This window comes from Diabrotica virgifera, chromosome 6, assembly GCF_917563875.1.
Source record: "Diabrotica virgifera virgifera chromosome 6, PGI_DIABVI_V3a".
In the NCBI taxonomy this organism is placed as follows: Eukaryota; Metazoa; Arthropoda; class Insecta; order Coleoptera; family Chrysomelidae; genus Diabrotica; species Diabrotica virgifera.
The window spans coordinates 99,753,066-99,772,143 of record NC_065448.1 but is presented as its reverse complement, the minus strand read 5'-3'; the positions used below and the strand labels follow the sequence as shown (position 1 = coordinate 99,772,143).

Below are 19,078 nucleotides of genomic sequence, written 5' to 3'. Positions count from 1 at the left end.
CCAAACGTACGAGCCTTAAGATAAAAGCTATGGATCGATTTAATAAAATGCAAGAGAGTGTAATAAGGATTATGAATGCCAATAGTTCAAAAGTCTCTTTCACAATAGACGGATGGACATCTGTAGCCAATAAATCGTTCTACGGGATAACCGCTCACTATGTAGACGATAATTATACGCTCCAGTCTCTGGTGATTGACTTTGTACCATCACACGGACACCACACAGGACGGGATATAGCTCAGTTCTTTTATTCAACTTTAAAAAAGTACAACATTGTTGAAAAGCTTCAAGGCATTACAGTCGATAACGCCGCCTCTAATACCCGATTTATGCACGAATTATCTCAAATAATGGCCGACGATGTTAATGTGAAATTTGATCCTGTTGATCAACATTTCAGATGTTTCGCTCACATATTAAATCTTGCTGTCCAAGACATACTGAAGTTAATACGAGACGAGCCCAAAAATGATTATGACGATTATGGGGAAGATGGTGGATCTGAGTCTGATCAAGAAGAAGATGCGGGTGAAAAACAAAAACCGTTGAGTAAGTTGCGAACATTATTCCTAAAAATAAAACGAAGTGAACAGTGGCAAAACAAATTTAAAAGTTGTTGCGACGTAACGAACATTAAATGTTTAGCAACAAATGTGGATGTTTCCACTAGGTGGAATTCCACCAATGACATGTTGGCTGTTGCAATTAAACTGAAACCGGCATTAAATGCCCTATGCGAGAACAATGCCGAATTAAGTTCGTTAAAAATACGTGAGGATGACTGGGCAATATTTTCCCAAATCCAGAAAATATTGAAATATTTTAAATCACTGTCTGTGTTACTGAGTGCAGAAGAATATGTCACGCTGCCGTTGGTGGTAATTGGTTTCAATATGTTACTTGACAAACTAGAAGAAGAAATTTTCGCTCTAGACTCCAAAGAAAATAGAACATCAGTGGATGAAATGATACTGCTCGCTTTCCAGGCAGCTCGTAATAAATTAATTAAGCACTATACCAAAGCCAATTGGATATATTGCGTGGTATTACTGTTAGATCCTCGACACAAAAAAGAAACTTTCTATTTGACAGATTGGGGCAAGGAATTACTTAATTCGTCGATGCAGAAATTTGAAGAAATTTATAAGAATGAATATTATGCACCAGAGTTTAAAAGTAATTCCACTCAGACTACCGAACATTCCACTAGAGAAGAGGATGAAGATTTTGATTTATGTTGTCTTTTTGAAATGAAAAATCAAAAATCTGCGGAGAGCACATGGCGTAACGAAATAGATGCGTATTTCAATAGCCCGAGAGCCCCCAGAGATGCGAACATTTTGCAATGGTGGAATCAAAATGCTTCTACATATCCAACGTTGTCGAAAATGGCTCGAGATTATTTTAGTATTACTGCTACAAGTGTGCCAGCGGAGAGACTTTTTTCGCGAGCCGGATTAACTATTCGAAAACATAGAAATAGATTGAGTGCGGACTCGGCTAGATGCCTTTTATGTATTAATTCATGGTGCAACAATAAGTTGTACAAGTCTATTAAAGAAAATGAATAACTTTTTATAACCAGAATTGTTCCTTTTATAGGTAGATGTAGGCATTATTAATAAGTACTTAATTATGTTAATTACTCATTATACTACTTATAAATTTATTTTTTTGAGATTAATGTTACTTTTTTTAGAATGTGTGATTCTGTTGTTTCATCGGCCATTTTGTACAAAATAAAATTTTCGTCTTTATTGTATTGTTTCGTTTTAAGTACAAAGCCATACCTAACACAAATAAAAGAATGTGTGACAACTGTAAATGCAAGCCTCTGCGGAGGATTTTTTCTTGCAGCGCAAATAAACTTTAACCGGAAAAATAATTTTTTCTGCGATCAGTATGATAAATCACTCATTCCGTGGTTGCTAATAAATCAGAAATTATAGGCTGTGCAATATCAACGCAATAAAGAAATAGGCGCAACGCGCAAACGTGCAGAAAAGTGCTTCGTATAGGTAAGTGCAGCATTATGTACTGAAGCACACCTTGACCTTGAGCAAGGAGTCATTTTGACGTACGAATCCATGTTTGGAAAACGATGCGTTTTCCTCGACTTTCCCGAAGGACTAGTGCGCCAAAATGACTCCTTATTCAAGGTGTGCTTTATAAAATTTTTATCTATTTTGCATATTTACAGTTCACCTTAGTTGAATTTTATTTATCCGCCACGCCACACTTGATTTTTCAATCATAATGCTACATTCAATTGTTGTTACAGTGCAGATCTTGATTGAGTTGAAGAGATACACGTATTTATTGAAAACTTCAAGACTAAATTGAGAGTCTCGTCGATACTCTCGTTTGGTCTCGTCGAGACTCTCGTTTGGTCTCGTCGAGCCTCTCGTTTGGTCTCGTCGAGACTCTCGTTTGGTCTCGTCGAGACTCTCATTTGGTCTCGTCTCGCCGAGACGAGACTTTCGTTGGGTCTCGTCTCGTCGAGACTAGGCGAGACGAGACTGAACCACGGTCTCGTCTCGAAAAGTCGAGACGAGACGAGACGAGACGAGACTAGTCTCGGTCTCGACGGCATCACTAAAGGTGATACACTTTTGTTTATGCTAGTCTTTAGATCTGCCATATTGTAAGGAATGGAGTATGATTTTGAGTTTATTAAGTCCCCAATGAAGGTCATGACGAGCTCCCTGTGAGATTGGTTCAGCATAGACATGGCCTGATTGAAATCCAAATGAAGTTGGGATAAAGATTGTGAGTTAGTGATTTGAGAATCAGAGTGAGCAGGATTGAATTTTGAAGTCGAAGGCTCATTTATTCTTCTACCTGATGGATTAATAAGTAGTCTTTGGTGGGAGATTTTATCATAACCTGTATTTTCTTGTATTGAAGGTCTTCTTCTTTTTGGTGGAGATTGAGTGACTTGACTAAAAGGTTTTGAATATTGAGCTGAGGCTGCAGACCTCCTCTCCTGTGGTAAGATGCCATTAGAATTATTCTGATCGCTATGTAAGGGGGGGAAATCGTTTATGTTTAAAGATGAAATATTATGGATCCTAGGAACCTGCTGACTTGCCTCATAGAAAGATAGATTAGAAAAGGACATTAGATCCTTAATATCTTTTTGTCTGACTCTCTCTCTACAATTACGACTATTTGATTCATGGTCAGAAGATTTGCAGAAAATGCAATATTTTGTACACGTATTAGATGAAGAATCCTCATGAGAAGTTCCGCATCTAGCACATTTCTTTTTTCCTCTACATTGGTTCGTAGAATGGCCATAAAGTAAGCAATTTCCACATTGAAGAACAGGGCTGATGAATGGTGTGACCCTCATTGGTAGTTGATATATGGAAATTTCTTTAGGAATAGTTTTTCCTGAAAAAGTTATGCTAATAGTTCCCGTGGAGACAAATTCAACCTTTGAATCCACTTGTACTCTCCGGTTCATTCGCTTTACACTTAATATCTTACATAAAGCCAAGTTGGTTTCTGATGCCTCCTTTATTTCTTCCTCTGTGAATCTTTTGTTAACTCCCCTTACTATACCCCTACAAGAAATCTGATGAAATGGAATGAACACGTCATACCCTAGGGCTTCCCAATCTTTCCTCACAACGAAATCGTTGGCTGCTTTTCTAGTGGCAAATAATACCCCTATCCTGTTTTTACCTTTTCTACTGATTTTCGTGATGTCTTTAATTTTTAAAACAGAAATAGATTTAGCTATACTTAACACGTGGTAATCTCCAATATTTTTATCCTGACCCTGTACAAATACTTCATAAGGACCTATGTCGGTCTCCGAAAATAGTATTTGTTTTTTTCCTTTAAGACTTTTCTGAATAATTGGAGGTTGAGATTGACATTCATGTTGGTTGATTTTATTAGGAGGGTCAGGTGGTGGAGGAGGATCGGGAGGAACTTCTTCCTCCATCTTATGCGGCAGATTGACGAATTTAAAATCTATGCCAGTCGATGCAAATTAGAAATTAACAGGGAAATATAGATAGTTTTGGCCCTTACCCTTTGGATGAGTCGTCCGTTCACCTCGAACGATAATCACAGATTTGTCTATTTTAAGTTTTCTTCCAAAAAATCAAATGTCTAACACAACAAAATTCACAACAGATATTCACTGCGAAAAGAAGCCGAGGCTGTTCATCCCAGCGGACCTCGACTTCTTATCAACGATAAATAAAAAATTAACAAGAATTAACAACTGTTTTCACACTAAATTAGGTTTGATGAGGTTTTTTTAGCAAAAATTAAAAACTGTCAACTGTGACGTTTTCTAAATTACTAATTCTCTCTTTCATATATTTCATTTTCGTTATAACCGATAACCTAAAAATTTAGTAAAAATTTTGATTGGAAAAAAATGCATCGATAAGGGGGTATGGGAAATGGAAGAAATTAGTGGCTTTTTTGCTGTACTGTCTACTAGTTTTTGCTCTGGGCTCTGGCTGGATCTCTTGTTTAAACAATTTTGTAAGTATTATAAAATCCGTTTTCAATTTTCTTTATTCTTTATGAAACGAATCATTTATGCATGCATATTATTACCTGTAAATAGTATCTATATCTTTTGATTTTTAATTGTAAAGAATAGAAAAATTACCGTTCATTTTAATTTTTTTTAGAATCAGCTGAAAGTGGTCTACAAAAAAAACCAAGAAGGAAATGTATAGCCTTGTGGCTATGAAAGACAAAAGAGAGATATAAAAAGTGTATTGGCTAGTTGGAAGAAAGTCCACATTGTCCATGCATAATAAGTTATTACTTTATCAACAAATATCAAGAAGATAGCAGGAAGTCACGAGCAACACGAGCAATTGAACAACTTCATAAGTTCAAGAATATCGAGGAAATCCAGCTCCTCGATACTACTGGGCAAACTAGAAGATTGAAGAGGACAAAGCCTTTTGAACTAGTTTGAGTGATAGGTGATAGTGAAAAACGGAGCATAGTGCTTGTGTGCTGTGCCTGTGTATGTTAGAATAGTGCACGATCTTGTTAGATTAGATAAGAGACGCTATGGGGTAAGCTCTTCATTTTAAGAAACAGTAGTAATTTAGGTTAAATTAAAATTGCTCATTGGTCAGTTATGACCAGATTGTTTTTTTATGTTTGGCAAAAAGGACTTAAGTCAGAATTGCACATTGATAATGTTTTGATGATTTCTGGACCAGAAAAAAACTGTTGTAGATGTAAACTGTATGTACAGTAGAATCTACTACAGTACTGTAGAAATCATCAAAACATTATCGATGTGCAATTCTGACTTAAGCCCTTTTTCCCAAACATCAGAGAATTGTAATGTACAATAATTCTCCTATCTGCTTTTTCATGAATTTTGTAGGAGACGAAAAACCATTTTTAGGATCATCTGCTTTCACATGTAAATTTTGACATGTTTTGTAGTAAATAGATAGTTGAATTTACTACAAAACATGTCAAAAAATATATGAAAACAGGAGGTGACTATAAAAAAAGTTTTTAGTCTCTCTTACAAGACTCATGAAAAAACAAATCGGAGGTATGTCACATCTGTGACTATATCCAGGGAATGTCTAAAAAATATACTTTGATGTCCCAAGAACCAAATATAACCTACAGTCCATCTAATTTACTTACTGTTGCACGTCATTATCTACGCCAGAGATCTAAGTTGACATAGTTGCCAAAGTATAAAAAGATCCTGAACCCATTTTAAATAAAATATATCACATAATTATTGTAAACGTGGATTATACAACAAAACAAATTAATATTCAATGTAAATAAGTAAAAACTTAAGAAATAGAGAACAAGAATTAAGTTATAATCTTTTAAGATTTGCAGTGCAAGCGTTTTTGCACTGCATTGTTAATAATTAAAAAACGGCTCCGAACTCTTGGCAAAAAGCCGGTAGGTTTCTTTGTATAAGTATGTCTACAATAACAACTAAAAAAGTTGTCAGATACCTCGATGATTATTCCAAGTCGTTATAAAATTAGGTGAAATTTATATTTTTATAGTAGAGGATCTTTTTATAGTAAAGTAAATAATAAAGACAGTAAATATAATAAATAAAACAGATACTCATAGTAAAGAATATAAACAAATATGAAGTGTCATCACCACAACTGTCAAATAAATGATACCAATTTATTCTAAAATGTCACCTCCGTTCGATTACAGTTACAGTGTGATCCGAACAAATCTGCTTCATAAAAACGCTTTATAATCCATTTATACAAATTAAATGAAACATATTATTGTGTATTTCTTTAGGTTAACATTAATAGAAATCTTCAAATATTATTTCTACGCGTATATAATAAAATATGTCTAGAGTCTGTATTTCCAGTGTACTCAGCAAAGTGATTCTAAAAAAGAACACACCTACCGCCTAAATATGTCGTGTTGGTATCATGCGACCTCACAGACTATGACGCGGATGACGCACAACAGTTAGTAAATTAGACGAAGTATGTAGATATATACAGGGTGTAACAAAAATACAGGTCATAAATTTAATCACATATTCTGGGACCAAAAATAGTTTGATTGGACCTAACTTACCTTAGTACAAATGTACACACAAGAAAAGTTGCAGGCCTTTGGCTGCAACTATCTTACGAAAAAACTATAGTAAAATTTGGACACACCATAAAATTTTTATGGGGGTTTTGTTCCTTTAAACCCCCCCAAACTTTCGAAAAGTCAATTTTTATCGAAATATTTTGAATATTTGTCAAATCCACCACATATTTGTATATGGTTACGTACGATTATGGAGACTTGGTAATAATATGCAGACTTATTTATGCTTTACATTTTTAGGTATATTTTGAACCATATTAAAAAAGAAGCCAGATCTCGATAAAATGTGCCTTATCGAAAAAATACAAAGAGGCAAAAAAGTTTTAAAAACATTCTGTTTAACTAATGGTACCTCAGTAATAGTTTAATTGGAACGTACACAAACATTTGGGGGGTTTAAAGGAACAAAACCCCCATAAAATTTTTATGTAGACATGTTAAAAAAGAAGTCGCAACTCGATAAAAACTTCCTTATCTGAAAAATACTAAGAAACAAAAATATTGAATTTAACTAATGGTAACTACCACAATAATAAAATTGAATTGGAACGTACACAAAAGTTTGGGAGGATCTAAGGGATCAAAACCCCCATAAAATTTTTATGGGGTGCACAAATTTCACCATAATTTTTGTTTAAGATATTCCTGCCATAATACTGCCACATGTCCATTTTCAATAAAAAATCGCTAATAGTTTTCGATATAATCGAAAAAATCGATTTTCATTTTGTAATTTCAAAGGGCTGTAACTTTTTTTATGTGCATATTTGTACTAAGGTAAGTTAGGTTCATTCGAACTATTTTTGGTCCCAGAATATGTGATTTAATTTATGACCTGTATTTTTGTTACACCCTGTATATACAGCCGATTACGCACCACCTTAAAAATTGGGCATTTTTGATGTCTCGAATTTCCTAAACCTGTTGTTGCATCTAAGTGATTTTTTTATAATATTCTAGCCTAGGCCCTAGGCTATAGGTTAAGTACCTCCTTATGCTTGTCATGCACGGGGAGCTATACTGTAATATATATTATATCACATCGCTCTCTATAGTAATGAGTGAGCCTGTACATACGGAACCATTTGTTTAAGGTTTAATACCCCATATTTAAGGTGGTGCGTTAATTTCTTGGAGAAGTGTATTGTAATTTAATGTAAATAATGTAATATCCAATAATTGTAATTTAATATAAGATGTAATATAAGTTCCTTAAAAAATATATTTTTTATTTCCCACGACATTAGATGGATGTTCGGCAGCAAGACATTGGACCAAACTGGGACGTCCTATGAAGGCCCAATTGACGTCCACCGAACGTCCCTTCGGATGTTAAGTGGACCTCCATTGGACGTTTGGCAACGTGGCATTTGGACCAAAATTGGACGTCCTGTTAATGTCCAATTCACGTCCCCTAGGACGTCCGGTTAAGGTCCAATTTACTTCCGATTAAGGTCCAATTTACGTCCGATTAAGGTCCCATTTACGTCCGATTAAGGTCCAATTTACGTCCTATTAAGGTCCAATTTACGTCCGATTAAGGTTCAATTTACGTCCGATTAAGGTCCAATTTACGTCCGATTAAGGTTCCATTTACGTCCGATTAAGGTCCAATTTACGTCCTATTAAGGTCCAATTTACGTCCGGTTAAGGTCCAATTTACGTCCGATTAAGGTCCCATTTACGTCCCATTAAGGTCCAATTTACGTCCTATTAAGGTCCAATTTACGTCCGATTAAGGTCCAATTTACGTCCGATTAAGGTCCAATTTATGTCCTATTAAGGTCCAATTTACGTCTGATTAAGGTCCAATTTACGTCCGATTAAGGTCCAATTTACGTCCCCTAGGACGTCCGATCAAGGTCCAAATTACGTCCGATTAAGGTCCAATATACGTCCCCTCGGACCTTAGATGGACGTCCAATGGACGTTCGGTAGCGCGACATTTGGACCAAAATAGGATGTATAAAGGACGTTCCTCGGACGAAAACGGACGTCCAATGGACGTCCCTAAAGTCCGTGAAGGACGTCCAATGGACGTCCATTGGACGTCCTTGTGCTATTAGGGTATGGCCTATTCTTTACCAAACACTCTGTATAAGTACATAATTGCATTCTAGCCAATCTTTTTGATTTTCTATAAAGTATAGACTTCCTTGAATTTTTACTGCAATGCAACTTCTTGGATTTGAATTTAAAATTTATTGTTAAAGGAAATTTCCGCTAGCTCGGTGGCCCCTTTGTTTGTCTTACTACTTACCTCTACCCAACGGTTCTTTTGTCAAACAGATTGGGTTGGTATGTACCTGGTAAGCAAAAGGTATTTATCTCAGTATTTTATAATCTATTTATAATATTGAAATATCTAAGCGAAGGCGGATGAAAAAAAATTAGACAAAAGTTGAATGATTATTATAATATTATAATATAGTATTACACTATATAATAAGTATACATAGATAGAATATTTTCTTTTTAAGAAATTGTCCATTATCTCCAAATGAGCAAGGTGTCGATTTGAAATATATGTATAATATACAGCCCATTACGCACCACCTTAAAAATTGAGCATTTTTGATGTCTCGAATTTCCTAAACCAGTTGTCCCATCTAGGTGATTTTTTTTATAATATCCTCCTTAAGGTGATACAGTAGCGATCAACAGGTAGCAAAAACGCGTTCCAAGATTGCGGCTGTAATTTTGAATATTTTTTCGAGATATTTGGCACACGTATTCGTAATATAATAAAGAATGGCGGTACAGAGCCCAATTTGAAAAATATATTAATATGTGGAAATTACTCTGTAATTAAATACAATATTAAAAAAACAAGCCTGTACCGCCATTAAGAAGAACAAAAAATACACTTTCTTCAAATAAAGTTTTTTATGCGATGCCTAGATTTTGTGTCATTTTGGAACTACTAAAATTTTTTATTTCATTAGTAGTTCCAAAATGACACAACATCTAGGCATTGGATAAAAAAGTTTATTTGAAGAAAGTGTATTTTTTTGTTCTTCTTAATGGCGGTACAGGCTCGTTTTTTTAATATTGTATTTAATTACAGAGTAATTTTCACATATTATTATATTTTTCAAATTGGGCTCTGTACCGCCATTCTTTATTATATTACGAATGCGTGTGCCAAATATCTCAAAAAAATATTCAAAATTACAGCCGCAATCTTGGAACGCGTTTTCGCTACCTGTTGCTCGCTACTGTTTCCTCTTAAGCTTGTCATGCACGGGGAGCTATATACTGTAATATATATTATATCACATCGCTCTCTATAGTAATGAGTGAGCCTGCACACACGGAACCATTAGTTCCGTGTGCCACATCAATGAGGGTTGTTTGTCTCGTTAATTTATTGACTAATACGAGATCTGGTCTATTATGCGCCACTGTTTGGTCTGTGAGAACAGTGGGGTCCCAGTATAGCTTGTAGTTGCCATCCTCAAGCATACTCTCAGGGACGTATTGATAATATGGGAGATGGTCGGTTTGGAGATATGGTTTTATTATTATTATTATTATTATTAATTATTATTGTAGTACCATTTAAACACAACGTTTTAAAAACTTTTTTGCCTGTTATTGCTTTTTCGAAAAGTTAATTTTTATCGAAATATTTTGAATATTTGTCAAATCCACCACATATTTGTATATGGTTAAGTACCATTATGGAGACTTGGTAATATTATGCAAACTTATTTATGCTTTACATTTTTAGGTATATTTTGAACCATATTAAAAAAGAAGCCAGATCTCGATAAAACGTGCCTTATCGAAAAAAATACAAAGAGGCAAAAAAGTTTTAAAAACATTCTGTTTAACTAATGGTACCTCAGTAATAGTTTAATTGGAACGTACACATTCAAAATTACTGAATAGAGAATTGAAAACCCTTTCAACTGAGGTGCCACACAACCCCTATTCACATTTAAAAAAATCATTGATTACGTCATCACGCTCAGATGGATGACATCACTAGTATGAAATATATGTCAAAAAGTTGTAATTTAAACACCAAAAATCGACCTGTTTCCGGATTTTTCTCTATAGTCGTCCATTTTAGAGAAAATTAATTTATTCCATAATTTAGGCCCTCTCTGTATATATTATATCACATCGCTCTCTATAGTAATGAGTGAGCCTGCACATACGGAACCATTTGTTTCCTGTCTGCAGGCTCACTCATTACTATAGAGAGCGATATGATATAATATACATATATTACAGCATAGCTCCCTGTGCATGACAAGCTTAAGGAGGTAACCTATAGCCTAGGCTATAATATTATAAAAAAATCACTTAGATGGGACAACAGGTTTAGGAAATACGAGACATCAAAAATACCCCATATTTAAGGTGGTGCGTTAATTTCTTGGAGAAGTGTATTGTAATTTAATGTAAATAATGTAATATCCAATAATTGTAATTTAATATAAGATGTAATATAAGTTTCTTAAAAAATATATTTTTTATTTCCCACAATACATTCTTCACAGGTCTAAATATCAACTATAGACGTCCACCGAACGTCCTCCCAGGACGTTAGATGGATGTTCGGCAGCAAGACATTGGACCAAACTGAGACGCCCTATGAAGGCCCAATTGACGTCCACCGAACGTCCCCTTGGACGTTAGGTGGACCTCCATTGGACGTTTGGCAAAGTGGAATTTGGACCAAAATTGGACGTCCTGTTAAGGTCCAATTCACGTCCCCTAGGACGTCCGATTAAGGTCCGATTTACGTCCGATTAAGGTCCAATTTACGTCCAATTAAGGTCCCATTTACGTCCGATTAAGGTCCAATTTACGTCCGATTAAAGTCCAATTTACGTCCGATTAAGGTCCAACTTACGTCCGATTAAGGTCCAATTTACGTCCGATTAAGGTCCAACTTACGTCCGATTAAGGTCCAATTTACGTCCGATTAAGGTCCAAGTTACGTCCGATTAAGGTCCAATTTACGTCCGATTAAGGTCCAATTTACGTCCGATTAAGGTCTAATTTACGTCCGATTAAAGTCCAATTTACGTCCGATTAAGGTCCAATTTACGTCCGATTAAGGTCCAATTTACGTCCGATTAAGGTCCAATTTACGTCCGATTGAGGTCCAATTTACGTCCGATTAAGGTCCAATTTACGTCCGGTTAAGGTACAATTTACGTCCGATTAAGGTCCAATTTACGTCCCCTAGGACGTCCGATTAAGGTCCAATTTACGTCCGATTAAGGTCCAATATACGTCCCCTCGGACCTTAGATGGACGTCCAATGGACGTTCGGTAGCGCGACATTTGGACCAAAATAGGACGTATAAAGGACGTTCCTCGGACGAAAACGGACGTCCAATGGACGTCCCTAAAGTACGTGAAGGACGTCCAATGGACGTCCATTGGACGTCCTTGTGCTATTAGGGTATGTGTCACGTGAAAGCACAGATGTGTACCGAGTTGAATGAAAATTTTTGAAAGAATCTTGTACATAGGATGATTGTTTAGATAAATATTACCTTATAATCTTTTACAAACTTCCAAAAATATATAGTTCCGAAATGTTGATGACACACTTGTCTATTGGAATAAACTGTTTCAGGATCTATTATATTGTTTTTTTTAATGTGGAGAAACACAACACGGGATGATCAATGTAAACTAAAAATTCTACTCATAAAAATGGAAAGGAGGTTAATACACTTATTAAAATTGTGATTAAATCTAATTAAAAACGTAACACCACTATAATAAAATAATTAAGCCACAAACTGTAAAATAACAAATAAATTTAATTGTCAACTGTCAGTTGTTAAATATGACAAGATAATTGACTGACAGCGACATCTCTGGATTGGAATGGTAACTAATTTGCTGTCTTGACCTTGACAATTTACGTGAAACGTCTATGAGTATGTATGGTTTGTGACCAGGACCAACCAACGACCTCGCTTCGGCCATCTTGGCCACCTTGCCCGGCCTTGCCAAGGATCGTTGTTTATGTTATTTGTGCTTTTTAAGAATATTTTTTTAATTCGGATACTTTTATAATAGCTTTAATAGTATTATTAACATAGTGCATAAAATGGTGTCCTGTTTTTAACGCAGTTGGAGTAGCAGAAACAAATGTAGATAAAAAAATCTGCAGGAATAACAAAGGTTAGTATGCAAATATGTGAACAAAGGCATGCCCTGTATTTTAGAAAATAAATTAATACTATTAATAGCCTAATAATACTATTCATAAAAAATCTTTTAAGTAACGTAGATATAACAAAGTGAATAAAAGGCATAAATCAGAAGAATTATTTTATTTTATAAGACCCGTTTGCCATTATACTAATTTCAGTACTGATTTCAGTACTAAAAATATTGGTTAGTTGCGCGAGTCGATTTAGTATGAAAAAGTCAGTTTGTGCCAAGTTTGTGTTTGCAACTATCCGAATTGTAATCAGCATATAGGCATGCGCTCTACCTACTAAATTTACATGAGCTTTACTCAAGGTTCATAGATAGGAGCTTTACTAATTGAGATTGCAAGTTGCAAGCCATTAACTTATTAACAATAAAAGATGGGAAGAAGTATTTTTGCAAAACTGGCAAACTTGGCTTTTATTTCTGCTATTAGAGATATATCCACACCTAGTTTGGCTAATTCTGCCTTTATTTCTTCCAAAACTTTAATTCGTGCGTTCCTATTCTATAGAGAGGGTGCTTTGGCACATACAAACATTGATCATTGATTCGATTTGTAAAACTCTATTAATGTTTCAATCTGCCTTTTTCTCCACATGTTGAAAGTTGAAATCACTATTATTATGTACCTATAAAAAAAACAAAAGTACCTAATATCCAATACAACCTCACTTTTTAATATTGTGTCAATTTCAGTACAAGAAATTAGAACATGTTTTAATTTTTAGTACTAAATCGGCGCGCGCATCTAATTTGTAGATACAATATTTTTAGTACTAATTTCAGTACTAAATTTAGCATAGTGGCAAGCGGACCTAAGTTAATAATTGGTCATATACATTTATTATTTTAATAATAATTGTGAATAAGCTCAAACTACAAACTTCGCTTATTCCTAACTAAAATAGTAAATAGAGATAATAACAAAAGGATTTGTAAAACTAAAATAATTCTTTTTGCGTTTTTGCTAATGTATGTGTTTATAAACAGGATGGTAGACCACACACTATTGTAGTACCAACTAATGAATACACAGAATATTATAGTCGATTTGCTAAACTCAGTCTCAGTACTACTGAGTCTCGGACACAACTGGCTAGTGATTTTAGTAAATAATTTTGCCAATTTGGTAAAATTGGCAAAAAAAATAATAACTAAATAGTTAATAATTACTAAATAGTTAGTAATTTTGGCAAAATGGGCCAAAAACAAAAAAAAATACCTACTAAAATCACTAGCCAGTTGTGTCTGAGTTTGGGGAACCGACTATACTAATAAACAATTTCTAAGCTGTTTTATAATATTTTGTGAGTTCATTAATCATGTTCTGAAGCTATTTCCTTGTGGCATTTTTATAATTACGTATTTTTTATGGGAAATAAGCCACAATTTTACTAAAAACTGAATTTATTAACGTTTCGAAGCCCAAATCGGGTTTCGTTGTCAAAATACAAAATACTATTAATATTCATTAATCATATTTTTTATTTAAAACTAAAATTTGTTAATAATGCTTAGTAATGCATATATTTTGTATTTTTAGCTTTCCAGAAGATCCTGCGAAGAAGGCATGAAGTATAGATCAGATTTGTTAATAGAGGAGTATGTTCAAAACACTTTTTAGAAAAAGATATTGACAGAACTTCACTTTCATCTGTTCGTTTGAGAGACTGTGCTGTTCCAATAGCTTATGTCACACAGGTAATATGCATAACCTAATTAATAATATAGTCCGTACAATATAGATACTGTTGTAATTCATTATCTACATCTGAGATCTAAGTTGACATTGTTGCCCAATTACAAAAAATTTTTTAATTCATTTTAAGTCAAATATATCACATAATTATTGCGAAGTAGATTATACAACAAAACAGATTAATATTCAATGTAAATAAATAAAAACATCAGAAATAGAAAACAAGAATTAAGGTATAATCTTATGTTATAGTTATTAAGGTACCAAGGGTATCATAGGGATAATAACGCTTGAGGTCAATGGTGTTTTTAACAAGGGCCTTCGGCCTGAGGGATATACATTGACCGAAAGCTTTATTATTATAATACCCGTGGTGCCTTCAACGTTTAATGTCCGACTAAATTATTCTTTATATGCGAAAAATTTGAATGAATTTTGAATTAATTAGTTTTTAAATAAGTACATTTACCAGTAACAATAGTAACGTAATTGTGGTAACCATAGTTTTACTTAGGTTAATATTTGTCAACTTGACAGTATCTAAGTCGTTATTTAAATTTAATGCCCAAGGGCGTTATATCGTACTTAACAGACTTCGAAATGTCATTATTTGTCAAATAATATACCAGTCGGACATTAAAGTAAATAATAAAAACAATAAATATAATGAATACTAAATACTTATTTATTTGTGAAAAAGCTATTTCTTTGTGGCTTTTTTTGTAATTAACTATTCTAATGGGGAAATAAGCCACAATTTACTTGAAACAATAATTTTATTAAGGTTTCTACTTCCACATCGGATGTCGTTGTCAAAATACAAAATGTTCATTATTATTATTTTATTTATTAAATATTATTTATTATTTATTTAAATATTATTTAATATTTATTTTTTTATTATTATTATTTATGCGTATTATTACCTGTAAATAATATTTCTTCTGATTGTTAATTGTAAAGGATAGAAAAATTACCTTTTATTTTATTTTCTTTTAGAATCAGCTGAGAGAAGTGGTCTACAAAAAACCAGGAAGGAAATGGAATATGTGGCTACGAAAAGCAAAAGAAAGGTTTACAAAGCAAATGTGACACATTTTTTTATAATATTTAGGAATGTCAGTAAATTACATTAAAAAATGTATGTAAAGATTTTTTGCAATAAAAATGTTTATATTTATCAAGGATGTATTATTTGGTATGGCCACATATCGTCAGTGACGTGACAATACCTCGTATCTGTTTTTTCAAGAGATTTGTAAGATAGACTAAAAACTTGTTTGGGCCACCTCCTGTTTTCATATATTTTTTGACTTGTTTTGCAGTAAATTCAACTATCTATTTACTACAAAAAAAGTCAGAATACGTACGAAAACAGAAAGTGACCTTAAAAAATGTTTTTCGTCTCCTGCAATAAACCTCATGAAAAAACATATAGGAGGTATTGTCACATCACTGACGTTATATTACAGTGAATGTCTAAAAAATATACTGTGAATGTTCAAAAAACGTTCGTAGACATTCATGGAATGTTCCAACAAGACATTCAGTCTAAAAAATATACTGTGAATGTCCAAAGAACATTCATGGAATGTTCCAACAAGACATTCAGTCTAAAAAATATACTGTGAATGTCCAAAGAACATTCGTAGACATTCATGGAATGTTCCAACAGAACATTCTAAGAATATTTAAAATGCTGACACAGCACTTTCCTGGGACTTTCCAGGGACATTCGTGTGCATTTGGGGACATTCCAGGAATGTTTTCAATGTCCTGTGTGTACCTTCTAGGAACATTCCTGGAATGTTTTGTGTTATTAGGGTATAAATATGTCACCCAGTTTTGACCTATATAAAGAATTAGCTAAAACAAATATCCCTACCCCCATTGAAATTTGCCTACTTATGCCCAACCTTAATCCACGTAGGATTAACTTGATCCTTAAATTCCGTAACTTAGCTAAACTTAACTTATAAATTAATCAATTCCCAACTTTGAATTAAAAAAATTAAGAAGATAAAGATATAAAAAGATATTAGACCTCCAAACGATAAAAGTTTTAACCCTTATGTTATAATATTGCCTTTCCTGTAGGGACTGTCTGGCCCTATAAGAAGATGTTCCTACTAATATATATTTAAAAAAATTGAGGCTTTAGCATACAGCGTGTCTACTTGAGTTGGAAACATATGGGAAACTTTTTTATTATTAATTTTACGAAAAAAAGTTATTCTTTATAAAAAGTTCTGCATGCCCCAAAACCTAAGATTCAATTATCAGATATCAAATTTGCTCAAAATTATACGAGGTATGTCAAAAAATATGAATTTCGGCTAAGGGTAAAGTACCTTTATTTCTCTCAATATCGAAAATTCTTATTATGAAAAGTTGTTTGGAAATAAAAACCAAGCTCAAATATGTAATTACATGCTTCTAATTGGAAAAAAATATTTTCGAAATTTTTCTCAAATTTATTGATACTAACTTCGTTTTTATTCATTACACATACGATAACTCTTTTATTATTACTTTTACGAAAAAAAGGTATTCTTTGTAAAAATCTCTGTATGTCCTAAGACCGAAGATTCAACCAACAGATATGACATTTTATTAATTTTATACGAGTTATGTCAAAAAATATGAATTTCACTCAAGAGTAAAGTACCTTTATTTTTCACAATATTGAAAACGGTTATTAAAAAAGTTGTTTAGAATTAAAAACTATGTGTCAATATGCAATTACATCCTTCTAATTGAAATACTGTGAAATATAAAGGTGCTATAATATTGAGCGAATTTCATATTTTTTGACACACCTCGTATAAAATTAATAAAAGTTGATATATCATGGTTGTGTCTTAGATTTTAGACCATGCAAAGTTTTTTATGAAGAATAACTTTTTTTCGTAAAATGAATAATAAACGAGTTATGATATTTGTAATAATTAAAAACGATGTTGGGTATCCATAAATTTGAGAAAAATATTTTTTTTTCAATAAGAAGCATGTAATTGCATATTTCATCTTAGTTTTTAATTCCAAACAACTTTATCATAAGAATTTTCGATATTGAGAGAAATAAAGGTACTTTACCCTTAGCCGAAATTCATAATTTTTGACATACCTCGTATAATATTGAGAAAATTTGATATCTGATAATTGAATCTTAGGTTTTGGGGCATGCAGAACTTTTTATAAAGAATAACTTTTTTTCGTAAAATTAATAATAAAAAAGTTTCCCATATGTTTCCAACTCAAGTAGACACGCTGTATATATTTGGAAATATTCGATTGCCCAGAGCAAGACAAGAGTATTTCCCTGGTGTAAGCTGGGCGAATGATCCCGAGGGATATAACTAACCCAATAAAGGAAGAAGAAGAAGAAGTTTATTGACATTGACGTTGACGTTATTTATCGTGATTTATCGTTTATTTATCCATTTTTCACAGTTTTGTTTGTTTTGTTGCCTAAAGTTGGTTTTGTTTTCTGAATTAAAAATTAAACATATATTTTTTATTCAGTTGATTTTTGATTTATTAGTCATGGAGTTTAATACTGAAATTGATGAAAAGTTTGTTGAATATAACCAAAAATATATTCTTACTCAGCTATCCACATCAAGGGATTTGAAGAATGAACCAGAAAAATATAAGTCAGGTATAACAAGTAATAATTAGTGTTAAACAATGTAATTTAGCTCATATATATTTCGTTTTAATAAATATTTAGAGAGTGGCATTTTTCCTATGGAATAAAAGAGTTCCTATATTAAACCTCTATTAAAATCTGGATTATCACTTATTTGGAATTATAGATCTATTGCCACTCTATCTGCTATTCCTAAAATTTTTGAAAGTATTGTGTGTGATTATTTGAGCAGGGAGTTATCTGGTGTGATTACTACTTACTACTAAACAGCATGGTTTTTATGGGGGTAGATCGATTTTTACAATCTTGCAGCGTGCAAGAGAAATCAACTTGAGGGCCTTCGAACTGCAGCAGGTTAACATATGCACAGATAGCCAAGCAGCCATTGGGGCTCTTGTTAGGTGAACTCTAAGCTAGTGTGGAAATGTCGACAAGAACTGGCACAACATAATAGTGTTATACACGTATGGGTTCCAGGGACAACGAAAGCACTGATGCACTTGCCAGGGGAGCATTAGCTACAAAATACCTGGGTCTGGAGCTGGCCGTGGTAGTGCCAAAAAGCACCGTCCACAAACGTAAAAAAGGCTGGATCCCAAGCCAACACAACCCACACTGGGAGGGTATACCAGGTCAAACACATGGCAAGATGCATATTGGACGGATATGTGCTAGTAGGGCTGAATTACTGCTGAAAACAAGCAGGAATCAGCTCTGAGTCAAAACAGGTTTCCTCACTGGGCATGCGCCAATTAAGGGTCACCTGCATACAATGGGGCTCTATAACAGAGAACCTGAAACAGTCAACCATATCTTGCATGACTGCGAGGCATTGGATCAAAGGGGGCAAGCACTTTTTGGAGACATCGAAGTGACTCAAAATATATCGCACCCACCCACTAGATCTGTATAAGCTGGTACAG

The 19,078-nt window shown here is 33.6% G+C and overlaps 1 protein-coding gene and 1 long non-coding RNA gene across 3 annotated transcripts in view; both read left to right on the top strand.

Moving 5' to 3' along the window:
- The first annotated feature begins 14,280 nt into the window (after window positions 1-14,280).
- On the top strand, window positions 14,281-15,683 carry LOC126886668 (uncharacterized). The gene is made up of 2 exons (XR_007698746.1): window positions 14,281-14,505; window positions 15,503-15,683. It is a non-coding gene; the product is annotated as an uncharacterized LOC126886668 (long non-coding RNA).
- A 2,109-nt stretch (window positions 15,684-17,792) lies between these two features.
- Window positions 17,793-19,078, top strand: part of LOC126886653 (zinc finger protein 664-like) — a 76,673-nt gene continuing 75,387 nt past the window's right edge. Inside the window, exon 1 of one of the 2 annotated variants that reach the window (XM_050653650.1) lies at window positions 17,793-18,164. Coding sequence is in view for 1 of the 2 variants with exons in the window: in XM_050653649.1 (XP_050509606.1) it covers window positions 18,050-18,164 (115 nt within the window). In the remaining variant the exon portion in view is untranslated. The remainder of the gene's footprint in view (window positions 18,165-19,078) is intronic. The other variant, XM_050653649.1, reaches the window with a different exon arrangement.